General features: G+C 39.5%; 1 protein-coding gene and 1 long non-coding RNA gene across 4 annotated transcripts in view; one reads left to right on the top strand and one right to left on the bottom strand.

Moving 5' to 3' along the window:
• cntn3a.1 (contactin 3a, tandem duplicate 1) overlaps nt 1-13,481 on the top strand; it is a 356,340-nt gene that overhangs the window by 251,548 nt on the left and 91,311 nt on the right. For all 3 annotated transcript variants that reach the window (XM_074645147.1, XM_074645149.1, XM_074645148.1), the window contains one exon: nt 13,252-13,384. In XM_074645147.1, the coding sequence (XP_074501248.1) occupies nt 13,252-13,384 (133 nt within the window). The remainder of the gene's footprint in view (nt 1-13,251; nt 13,385-13,481) is intronic.
• Nucleotides 1-13,481, bottom strand: part of LOC141773278 (uncharacterized) — a 376,505-nt gene that overhangs the window by 124,108 nt on the left and 238,916 nt on the right. The window lies entirely within an intron of this gene.

The following is a 13,481-nucleotide window of genomic DNA, read 5'->3' on the forward strand; positions in this document are numbered from 1 at the left end:
GGACAGAGTTTTAATCTCAGACAAACAGCTTCAAGTCTGCAGTCTGTGCTGCACCATAGATCCCAGTAGGGCTGGGCAATATGACGATATATATCGTCAAAACCTTATAAAAAATGTCTCTCATATATATTTTCTGTATTGTTACTATGGCGATATAGGGTTAGACTGATATCTATTTCTTTTTTTCTCTATAATTTCACTTAAAACTAATGTTCATTTTGCACACAAGTTCTTAAAATGAGAAGATGTTTATTTTAATTCAAAATTTAAATTTAATTCACACAGGAGTTTACAAAAGTAGGCTTTCCCATATGGTTATTCCAGACTATTTATTTATTGAAGTACCAGAAAACATGCTATATCGAGATTTATTACACGGCTGTGTTGAATACTCAATTCTGATGGGTCAATCACAGCGTTCTACGGTCTGTTATTTATTTATGGCAGACCGTTGCTATGGGTGCAGTTCTGTCAAATGATGGATTTCTTAAGTGAGTAGCCGTGAGATAAGGGGGATAATGTACAGCAAGCGGGTCAATGTTGTGAAATAAACCCCTTCAGGGCGATGCAGGACCCCTCCGTCAGTGTTTATTTCACAACAATGACCGGCTCGCTGTACATTATCCCTTACATATATTGTTATCGAGATATGAAATGACCTATACCGTGATCGAACATTTTGGCCATATCTCCCAGCCCTACATCCCGGCCACACATTTAATCGGTGCAATCATGAGATGCAGAAACCACATTCAAGATTATTTAAAGCAAATTAGTGCTTCACAAAGAAGCAGAGGGCAAAATGTTTCTGAAGAGCATTGTGTTGCACAGCCCTTGCCTCACTCTTGAGGCTCACACTCACAGTTGGTAACACAGAGTAACCCGGCATTAATATTCAGCACGGGGTTACATTACATATGCTCTGCTTGCAAGACAAGTATGGTGCAATATAACGATAGACCTCCAAAGCCCTCTCTCTGTGTTCAGAGAAAGACTTGATAAGCATTTTAGTATGCAGACGTGCAATACCGGGTAGAGAGAGCACAGTGTGAGGAGAGATGCTTCTAGGTACTTTATTTATCCAGACTTGGAAGTGGGTTCTTTTTTTTTTTTTAACCAGTAGGCTATCGGCTGTGTGGGAGAGCAGCCGGGCCAAGGGGAAGTGGTTCCCATAGTGAGTTCATCTGAAGTTAACCAGCTCTCCCCCCTCCCCCCCCGTCCCTCCCAGAGGGTCTGAACGGCCCGAGGCAGAGGCGTGTACTGTTTGCGTGAATGAGTGAGTGGGTAAAGGAGAGAGAGAGAGCGAGGGAGCAAAGAGGAGCCGTCGAGGTACGGCTGGATGCGGTTTGCCCCACACACATACACAGCTAACCTTCACACAGAAAGCCACAACAGTCTCCAGCTGACAGAAGTGGTTTTGTCATACAGTTATAACCTGGTTGGTAGAGCATGCTCACTAAGGTGTATAACCAAGAAGGCTCCATTTATTCTTGGAAGAGTCACTCTATAAGGACCGGAGGGTAGGGCTGTGTGTTGGCAGGAATCTGGCGATACGATACGGATCATAATACACAGCGGTAACAATTCAATACATTATAGGGATGCTAATTTTGAAAAAAATTGTTAACCGATAACCTACCCTCGTTAACCGTTTATTAACCGACAAGATTTGTGCCTTGCGCCAGCTCCAGTGTATGAGCACAACAGACAACGGAGACCCCAGGTCACCCGTACGGGAGCGTTAACTTAGTAGATAGAAAACTTAGATACTGCGTGTCGTGTTGCGGACAGGCAGCCACTTTCCCAGTAAAAGTCTCCACCGCACATTTAGTTTAGTTTAGCAGGTTGTCAGCTGTGTGTCTGCCCGGCGTAACGATACTCTGTCCGTCCGAATTAACGATAGCGATTGGCCGACAAGCAGTGTGTGTGTTTGTGCTACGTAAGCATCTGTAGCTCTGCTGGTAACTCCGTGCTCACGGTAGTCACACACATACGGTCTGTCAGCGCGGCGTAACTTCAGTGAGTTTCCGACAGACCGTTTGTGTGGCGTTCTAGCTGTGAACGTAGGTGTAGCAGACAGTGTGTGTACACTATATTTGTTGGTGAATAAATGCTACGAGGCTACAACTCCTCCGCTAAAGCGAGCTATAGACGGGAGCCAACTTCCTGTATCTGTAACGCCGGCTCAGACTCTCTTAAGGTGGAACAGCTTTTCCCCTTAAAGTGACGGGTTTTGCTCAGCTTTTTAATTAATTATTAACATTTATTTTAACTGTTTTAACCGATAGCGTATGCTTAATGTCGATTAACAGTTAATTATTAACACCCCTAATATATTACAATATATTGCAATTTTTTAAATTAAATTTTAGGAAAACTGTAATAGTATAAAGAACACACCAGAACCATTTTAGATTAGGCAAAAATAACAAAACTGCATGTGATTATCATAAAGTGGGCATGTCTGTAAAGAGGAGACTCGTGGGTACCCATAGAACCCATTTTTATTCACTATCTTGAGGTCAAAAGCTCGAGGGGACCCCTTTGAAAATGGCCATGCAAGTTTTTCCTCCTCATTATTTAGTGTAACTTTTTAGAGCGTTATGTAGCCTCCTTCTCGACAAGCTAGTATGACATGGTTGAATCCAATGGATTCCTTAGGTTTTCTTCACTCTAGCTTTATAACTGAGCTCGCTACAACCTCCGAGAGATCGGATAGCGGCCTGATTTTTAAGAGGTTACAGTATCACGCAATATTATATCGTGATAACTCACGTGTATTGATATTTTCTTAAACTCCTACAGGAGAGAGGAGATGGGATTTCTGTTCAATTAACACACTGCAATATTCATATTTATCAGTGTACAGCGATCTGGTCATTAGGAAGAAAATAAGCCCCTGCTGTGAAGCTTGCTGTAGATATTCCCTCTTACTTGCCAAAATATTGATTTCAAAACATTCAATCTCCTCTAAAAATAATTGGCAGGAGTGCAATCACAGAAACATCTGTAGTTGGCATTGAAGTGCTACAATTTAACAGCGCTGGAAACAGAACTGTGAACACATCCAGTAAGATTGCTGTTAAGGCTCTAACCAGCAATCAAATGTGTTGTGCTTTCAGAACAATTCAGAATTAATACGGGGAAAAAAAAATCTTCCATGGTTAGTTGAGTCGAGAGAAGTAATGCATTTTTGGCACAAAGTCTTGGTGTTTTAATTTGATGAAAAATCAACAGAATCTCTTGTTGAAAGTGGAGTGTGCTGTGATTATAAGATGCCCAGCGTTCAGAAACAGCTCACCTCAGACTGTGTTTATCGGCCAATCAGAATCAGAAGTATCCAACAAAGCTGTTTTGAGTTTTTGTTGTGCCGAAGTGGCTGAAGAGGCTCGACGGACACAGCAGTCGCGCGGTTGTGCTACTGGAAACCTGTAAGCCTTAATGTTTATTAGTTTATCTTAATACAAAGACTACATGTACTGTACATTACAAGCATTTATTGGTCACTGTAACTGTTCCTCCTATCCATACTGGTTGTGAAGATGTAAGTAAAAATGGATTTTGAAGTTTTGAACCAAATATGAGTTGGTCAAATCTAGTGGGTGTCTTCAAGTTTTGGTAATTTTAGTGCAAAATTCGTTGCAGAGCTGCAGGAAGGCACAGCTACAAAAAGAGTACATTTAGTACCTAAAAGACTGTAACTTTGGAAAACACTGGGGCTGCATCTAACGCATTTTCTCGATCAGTTGTTTGGTCTATAACAACAAAACTTTATATTACAACTTTATAGGGCTGCAGCTAACGAATATTTTCATTGTCGATTAATCCGTTTATTATTTTCTCGATATATATTTATATATATATTTAATCGAGTTAAGTTGTTCAGTCAATAAAATGTCGGAAACTGTTGATCAGTGTTTCCCAAAGCTCAAGACGACCGTACTCAAATGTCTTGTTTTGTCCCAAACTCAAAGATATTCAGTTTACTGTCACAGAAGAGTAAAGAAACCAGAAAAAATTCACATTTAAGAAGCTGGAATCAGAGAATTTTCACCTTTTCTTCTTTTTTAAATTACTCAAACCGATTAATAAATTAGCAAAATAGTTGGTGATTAATTTAATTGTTGACAACTAATCGATTAAACTTTGCAGCTCTAAAAGATGCCTTCTTGATTTGTCTAATTGCAACTGTTGAACTCTCGTAGTAGCTTTGGTTAAATGGTGGGATGCATTACACAGAAAGAAGATTGTGCATTTTGTCCACTATCACTTTGAAACACATTGAAATAGCATTTGTAGAGGATCTCCTCACAGCCAGTATGAACAGGAGGACCATTTGACAACAGGAGGGGTGATTACAGAGACCAGAAACTGTTTAAATGTACATGTGGCCATGTAAGTATAGCTTTACGTGAACCTGTCTAGAATTGCAACGATAAGTTGACTAATCGATTAGACGATCAACTATTTCAATTCATCGTTAAAGTAATTTTTCATGCAAAAATGGCAGAAAATGCTGTTTTCAGCCTCACAAATATGGAGATTTACTGCTTTTCTCTGTTTTCTGACTTTTTATACCAAACGATTAATCTAGAAAATAAGTGGCAGGTTAATCTAAAATGAAAATCATAGTTAGTTGCAGCCCTAGACCTGTCCTTTAATATGACACAGCCAGCGGTCCCCCTTAACTAAATACTCACAAGACAAGACTTAGACTTTTACCACCCCCACTGTTCATTTAAATGAAGGGCTGCTTCTGGCCAGCCTTCTAATCTCCTAGAACTACTTTTACTTCGCTCGGTATCCCCCCTGTGTGCATCCCAGAGACGGCTGGAGCTTCAAATATTGACTTACCTCATTGATTCATCAGAACATGGCAAAGCCTTTTAGGAATCCTTAAGCAAGGATTTTATTGCTATCTTTGAAGTTCTGTGCAATATTCCCCAGCGAGTCTTCCTCCCATAGCTCGCTGTGCTTTCGCTTCATCCAGGAATGAGAAATCATCCAATTTAAATGTGCTTGTGTAGCTTTAATTATAGATCCAAAATAATGAATCTGGACTGTGTACATCACTATTAATTAATCAACATTTTACCTGTATTATCTCACTGTAGATGTAAGCAGAGACAGGACACTAATTATGCTCTTATCACTCAATTAATATTCATCTGAAAGAATTAAACATTTAATTTCAGCATCACACGAATCACACATACGGTAGCTTAATTAGAGAGTTTAAAAGTGTGTGTTGTGTTAGTTTACAAAATAAATGACATTTTGTGGATTGTATTCATGAGATTTCAGTTACATTGAATAAGAGATATTTATAGAGCTGCAACGATTAGTCGACTAATCGATGATGGGCTGAACGATTTTGATTATTTTGCCTGATATGATTTTGCGATATTACAATATATAATAATGACAATTTTTATATCATCTTATTTTTATCTAAAACCTATTAAAATGATTATGGTGTGATTTTTGCGGGGATCTGTACCAAACTAAGATGTTTTCTTACGTCGGTAGAATAGGATGTGTAGACCGGGACATCTCTGCAGCACCAAGATGTTTAATTTAAAATGGTATTTTGACAAATTCCGTCCCATATTATACTAATTTTCAGGTTCATACTTGTATTTTGTGTTTCTACTAGAACATGTTTACATGCTGTAATGTTAAAAAAAACACTTTATTTTCCTCATACTGTCTGCCTGAATATACCTGTATTCACCCTCTGTCTGAAACGCTCCGTTTTAGCTCATTTCAACGGAATTGCGTTGCTAGGCAACAGTTTGGGTCCATGTTTACTTCCTGTCAGCTGATGTTATTCGCATACACTGCAACAGGAAATAAACCGAGACACATTTAGAATGTTTACATTTAAAACTGTGTAATGGTCTAAATATTGTATATTTGTGACATCACAAACAGACAGAAATGCTAACGGCTTGTTTTAAACGCACAATTTCTGAAAATGAGCTGTGTGTATTTCTCCGTATATTAAACATGTCGATACTTTCACAGTATTTATATAGCACTAAAAACCTGCTTTATAATATTAAAGATATGAAAATCTTACTTTTTACAATATGGGACCTTTAACAAATATTGCACTTCCTGCGATTTGAAAATGGAAGTAGGCCATATTGTGATTTCAATAAAATTTTGATTAATTGCCAACAATTTTGAAAATCGATTCAGTGTTAAAGTAATTTTTCATGCAAAAAAATTGCAGGAAATGCTGTTTCCAGCCTCTCAGATATGGAGATTTCTTACTTTTCTCTGTTTTATATCATATTAAACTTATTAAACTGAATATTTTTGGGTTATATACTGACAAAACAAGACATTTAGAGACATCACGTTGGACTTTGAGAAACTGGGATGGACATTTTTCACTATTGGATATTTTATACTAAATGATTAATTTAGAAAATAATGGCCAGATTAGTCGAAAAATTTAAATAATCGTTAGTTGCAGCTCTAAATATTTACAACGTACAGAAATCCACCCTGCATTTTCAAAAAATTAAAACCACCAATGGTCAAATCGGGCATTTTGTAAGTTACTATGGTTGGAAACAGTTCTAAACTATGACGAATGTTTCCATTAGTGTAGACCATAGCAGTTGGTAAGTGACAAATAACCTTCTAACCAATCTTGAGGAGGAAACAGTTGCAATATTACTACAATTAGATGACAAATGGCATCCTCAGAAGCAATGCGTTCCTGGGTTTATGTAGACATTGAACAATAAGAGAGAACAACAACAAGAAACAGCTTTAATTTGCCATTCCCACATAATCAATCGTGTGTTTCCCCAGTGAACATGGCATTGGATACCCTGGATACGACGGGGGGGTTATTGAATTTCACATGCACTAGCTTTGATTAGCTTGAGAATGGTGTGACATGGTTGGATATTGGTTGGGAATGTGTTTGCCACATTCTTCTCCTTACAGACTGTGTCGCTGAAAATGTAATGAAGGTAATTAAGGAGAGTGTGCAGTACAGTACAGCACGTCCTAGCTGATAGTCACAGCAGTAAAGAATGGCCGAGAACATTTTGGAGACTCTTGGGCTATTTCTTTTTATGTGTTTCTAATAGATCTTGTGTCCATCTCCATTCACTATTTTTCCCTTTTTGCTATTTTATGGTTCAAATGTTAAATTATTAATGGTTTTATTACTACAGCCTCTTTCAAGGGACCTTGAAAAACAAGTTCCACAGATATTTCAAATATTCAGACGAGATGTGATTGAATCTATACTCTGCTAAAACCTTCCTTCTGCTCCGGAGTAACATTTGCTGCCCCTGAATGAGAGACCTTAAAGGTGCACCTTATCGGCCCGGACAGAGAGGGAAAGATGCTTTAAAAAGCAAGATTGGCTTTTTTTTTTTATTTGATGCATAAAACCCTGAGCTGAAACGAATGGATTTGGGACCTCACAAACGACCGATACCTCCCCCACAGCCGACTCCCCGTGTGCCTGTTTATTCATGCTGAGGTAAGCTGGAGGAATTCATTTGCTGTCAGCTAGTATTGAATTTGAGATTAGTTTTTATTTCAGCCTCCTAAACAGCTCCCTCTGCCTTCCAATTGTGCTTCAGTGCTGAGTCTTGTGTTGTCTGAGGAGCCTTGGAAAAACGGCTGCATCTGGCAGCAGGTGACAGATATGAGTGGAGGCGGAGTGGAGTTTTTTTTTTTTTAAAAGACCCTTTCATAATGACCTCCATCTCTGTCCTGAAGCATTGTTCAGTCAACTTCCTGTTAGGATTCTGGATCAGTGCACTTCTCTGATAGAGCGCTTTTTCATCATTTTGCTTTCTGTGCTCTGGGGGTGTTGGGCCTGCCATCAGATTCTGCTGGTTTCAACACGATTTCTTTACTCAGTCTTTGATCTTAAACGGGCAACTGACGTGTCAGTATTTATTTAAAATGAAAAAAACTATATTGGACGTATTTCCAGTATGCATGCGCGGTTTGGTTAAAGCCCCATCCACACTGGGAACGTCAGGATCGCGTGGCGGCTGCGTTACCTGATGTTTTTTATTTCAGCGTCCGTGTTAACAGGTTAGAGCAGCCACAGTGTGTGCGTGAGACGTCTGTAGAATGTGTTACGTAGATGGAAAAAAAGTAAAGATTTATTTTTAAATCAACACTTCCTGCTTTCATTTAAAAAATAAAAGCCCTCAAGCGTTTTTTCTGTGGACAAAATTCCTTCATTTGTTAACACGAGGCTTTTATTATGAAATATGCTGGACAGTGTTGTAGAACATGCTGTGACTTGCACAGTTCCATGAATGAATATAGTACGGGGTTTTAATGGTGGATTATTACTATTATTTACAATTAACCACACGTTTCTTAATTTTTCTCTGTCTAAAATAAATATAAATGACATTTATAATGAAATGAAATGGCCATTATGAAAGGCAAACTCTATATAGAAAGAAAGGTCTGACAGCAGCCGAAACGCAGCTGGTATGAACACCCGCCACGTGAATCACGCAGCCACACGTGAATCACGCAGCCGCCACGTGAATCACGCAGCCACCACGTGAATCACACAGCCGCCACGCGCTCCTGGCGTTCCCAGTGTGGACGAAGCGTAAGACAACGGGTATGCCACCAAAATGAAATCTTCCTGTATAAAACATAAAATCCCTCAATGTCTTCGGCCTGTGGATCTTAGTCTAGTTTAGTGTGTCGCACCTCTGTGTTTGATTACCAGAAAGCAAGCCTGGAAATGATACCGCCTTTTTCCTACCGCATCTTACATTCATTCTTGCAAAGGCAACGAAAGAGTTTCAGAGAGTTTGCATCAGTTTGAACTGAGCCCCCAGGCACAGCCCCCGGTGCTCAATCCCTACTCATTATTCTGGCACTTATTCACCATTATAATAGACTAACAGTTGCCATGGTGCTAAAGATCAGGTCAGTTCAGCGCCCGCCGTAACCGAGAGAACGGGGCTGCAGCCAAATATCTATGTTGATTAGTTTGGTATAAAGTGAATATTGAGTTAGGTTTGTGCATTGCAGTCCACTCAGGGATTGATTAAGAGCACACCAAGGTTGTGCAGAAATGTTTCTGAGAGACACGGTTCAGCACGATTAGGGTGCAGAAGGGGTAATGCAAGTTGTTTTGTGGAGAGGTTGTTTGTGCTTTAAGCGTAGCAACAGCAAGGCGCCAGTGATAAGTGTGAGGTCCAACACTTTATAAATAAGCACCATGAATCACTCACTGTGCTCCAGCACCATTTTTTTTTTCTCCACAGTCTTAATCAGGTGGTCGTGATAAATAAGTTGAGGATGAGCCAGAGCATTGTTTTTCTTTTTACAGTGTCCATGCATTCACTGAGTTGTTAGCACACAAAACTGTTCATAAAAACAACTGTGGAAGAAAACATTTATTTCAATACAATAACCTTTATTACACAAAGCTGTTGCTCTTATAGTCGCCACACTTGAAGGGTAAATTTCAACAATTGTAACAGTACAATGTAACTCCTTCAAATATGTGAATGAATACCTTTTTAAAGATCTCATCGGGTTTTGTGACATCAGTTTTTGACATTATCCTCTATAGTAAACGATAAAGTGGTCCAGGGATGATGTATTTTTGTAGACTCCTCCGCTCAAGCGAGCTATAGACAGAAGCCAACTTCCTGTATCTGTAACGCCGGCTCAGACTGTCTTAAGGTGGACCAGCTTTTCTCCTTAAAGTGACGAGTTTTTCTCAGCTTTTTAAATATTTATTAACATTTCTTTTAGCCGTTTTAACCGATAGCGTTAATCAGTTAAAATGCTTGATGTTGGTTAACGGTTAAACGGTTAATTATTAACATCCCTACTAAAAACCCTTTGACTTCCAGACAAAGGAACGGGAAGTGCTAAAATGCTAACTCATTTCTGGGTTTTACGACTCATTCCTGCAGCACTCTATAGCATACATGATTAATGGTTCATATACTATTTAGCAGCATTACAGGGTTCAATGTTAATGTCAATTTATTAACTTGCCCGATCGGGAAAGAGGGTCATAAATCTACTTGCCCAAAGTACATTTTTACTTGCCCCTTTACAAATTGTTATCAAATAACGATAAAAAACAAAGTTAATTGTCTTGTTTAATTTAGATTTAAGTAAATAAAGTGGAGTTTCGCCCACATCTACCAACGCCACCCAACTAAACTCAGCTAAATTATGTGTTTAATATTTTTTTTACTGCTAGATTTACTAGCCCGACGTGGCATTTTACTTGCCCCAATCCTTGTTGTTGAGCTCTGGGATTATCCCTACTGTGCATGCAAGGTCACATTTGGGTTAAGGTTATATTCAGGTGGGAGAACAAACTCATATGATGGAACAAACACCAAAATACTCTTGTGTTGTATGAAATTGCACAAGTTAATTCTGGATGAAATAAACATTTTTAATCAAATGATTTGTCTTTGAGTTCTGACTTTTGAGTCGCTGCGAGTCAAAGTGCTAATTAATAACTAACGGGCTGGATTATGTTCTGGAGGCTGCCGGCTGAATTGCTCCAATTTAAGCACGTTTCAAAAAATGCTTCTGAATGCAAATGTTTGTGACTTGATAACTGGAATCATTTATCAATTTAATAAGGCGCGGTGATTCATCTCATGTTTACCGCAGGCTTTATCATCCTTCCCAAGTTTGTGTACAACAAGTGTTGAGGATTTGTGTTTGGGTGTGGACTCGTACAAGAGGTGTCTTCTGGTAATCAATCATCTCTCAACGCCGCTTCGAGGGACACGCTTCATCTAACACAGATTATAATTAGGCAGCCTTTTTATCCTGTGTAACTTTCTGAGAGGTTTATCCTTGTGGAGAGGAACAATCAGCGTACAAGGTCCCTTGTCAAACATCCCCCACCCTCTCTGAGAGTTATTTTGAGTCTTGAGGATAAACCTGTACTCCCGTGGCGCCAGAGACTTGAAAAGGATACCTGCGCTCTCATACAAATTAGTTACCCTACCTACACAATCTTCCCTCTTCTGTGTCATTATAGAAATGCAAATGTATTCTGACAAATCCAAATGAATTCTCTTCCATCACAGAAAGAAATGTTTATTCCAGCGGAGAGTTGACGACCCCATGGGTCACTCTCACTGTGGGCTTTCTCCTACACAACATGCATTCACTACTGTACCGCTGTAATTAACCAAGAAGCAAATGTCACACTAGACATGCTGCTGTCTCTTGTTGTTTGTCTTTTCTTTCTTTCAAAGTCAATGAATCAACAATGTTATAATATCACTCAGGGAATTCACAGTTATTGTACGAATGTATTTGCTCTGCTGTTTATGTTGTATATTTAAAAGTATTTCTTCCTTGCAGAACACCACACGATGAATAATTATGATAATAAAAGCCAGTGTACATACAGTACATTATGCAGGAATAATACTGTAAAAATGTCATTCTAAGATATTTGCAAGCCACACTGGGGATTGGTTGCATAATGGCAAACTTGGGTAACACTTTCTATGACGCTCATGTCTATAACGCATTATAAACATACATAATCTGCTTATGGAACTGTATAATTATATGTATAAGCACTCGTAAATATTCACAATGCTTTATAACAATAATCATAACACATTAAAAGCATTTTATAATGACTTATAAGGTCAAGTATCATTATACTTCTTAATTGCTGGACACTCACTGACATGTTTTGTTGTTGCAAGGATCATATAGTGTATTATAATTCCCATAGTTTTAATACATTATAATCTTTTTATAATGCATTACAATCACGGTTATAATGCATTAAAATGTGATTACTGTATCGTTTGAGCAGGTGTGAACGCAGCAATCGCACTCGGGTAGAGCACCAAAACAAGCAAACCGAGAACCTCCTTGAAGGGGCGGTCTCGGTTCGCTTCCAAACGTACTGCGGTACGGTTCGGTACGCTTCGTTTGTGGTGAGAACATGATCCGACCTCGATCCGGCCCAACTGGAGAAAGCATTGCGCCTTTTTGGATTAAACCGGCTCCGGTAGCAAGCTGCGCTGTGCACGTAAACACCAGACATCATTACTATAAAAGAGCCGACGCTCGCCCTCGCTATTCACATCAGTACTAAACAGGTGCAACGTGAGGCTGTGTTGAAGACCACGGGCATACCTGATGGATCTTCGGAAATATTTTCGGCCGATGAACATGTCACAGTTTAGTAGGGTTAATGCACGCCTCCTCCTCCGTTCACCGTACGTCTTGATATGCTCTTCGGTGACTCCAGTGCATCAATACATTGTTTTCCAGTCGCGGCCACGCCTCATTTTCAAACTGTATCGTTTACCTTGAGTGAAAAATTGCTACGAAGTAAAATAAAAGATGACCAGAGCCAAGATCAAACCGCGTAGTTGTCACTCCATTGTTGCGTTCTGGAAGTTTGCTCTTCTTTGTTTACTTCCGGGAGTTTTTCAGCATGGAAATTCTGACCAATCAGAGAGCAGTTTCTTTGCGCACCGCTTGTAAATGCTGCCGTGTGAACACAAAGCAAACTCAAGGCAATATGCAACATTGGTCCCTGATTCAGACCAGAGCAAACAAACTACAGATGTGAAAAGGCCCTAATAACAGGTAGTTTGGAGGAAATTTAGAATAAAAGCAATTTGTTTTTTGTTCAAAGGAAGTTGAATACAAACTGTTCAGAAAGACGTAGCACAAGAATTAGTTTGAATTTTGAATTTCAGGAAGGAAAACAACCTCTCTCTCTCTCAAGTAGTTTTTCCTCCAATTTTGTAAATTATTGGCTGTTTTTTCTGTCTGAGTCACAAGTCTGAGTCATTACTCTCAGTATTTGTTGTGGCATTTTATTTCAAATTTTTTATTGGATGACATCCCTTGGGAAAGTGGCGAGGGTCTAAATGAAATTGTGCTGAAGCGCAGTGTGCCTTTGACAAATTCACATTCAGATGTTTCCATTAAAGTTTTATGAAGGTTACCAGCTGATTATGCAACACTTCGGGGATCTCGCAACTTTTTTACGACTAATATGTAAAAATGCTCCCGGGCTCTGCTGGCATGGCCGACGGATCCGTGCTAAACAGAGATTTTCTAGCGATTCAAACCTCCTCTTGTGCTGCACTGTTTCTCCACTTGCTTCCTTCCTCTGTAAGCCTTCGATATCTACTCGCCAGAAGAAAAATGCGAAAATTGGTTTTCAGGACATCAAAGCTGATGTAGTTTTATTGGTTCTCCACCCAGGAAGCGGAGTCCTGCTGAGGCCCGTGTTCACCAAGCAGCCCGGCAGCGTGGTGTTCCCCCTTCAACCTGGCGAAAATCGCAGAGAGGTGGTGTTCAGCTGTGAGGCCCAGGGACACCCACCGCCCTTCTACAGGTAACACCTCCAGGCATGGCTTTTATGCACACAGTTTTTAGTTTTTACGCAGAACTTTCTCAAGTGCAACATTTGTATTAAAACCCAAGTGAGACTG

This window comes from Sebastes fasciatus, chromosome 8 (genome assembly GCF_043250625.1).
Source record: "Sebastes fasciatus isolate fSebFas1 chromosome 8, fSebFas1.pri, whole genome shotgun sequence".
Lineage (NCBI taxonomy): Eukaryota > Metazoa > Chordata > Actinopteri > Perciformes > Sebastidae > Sebastes > Sebastes fasciatus.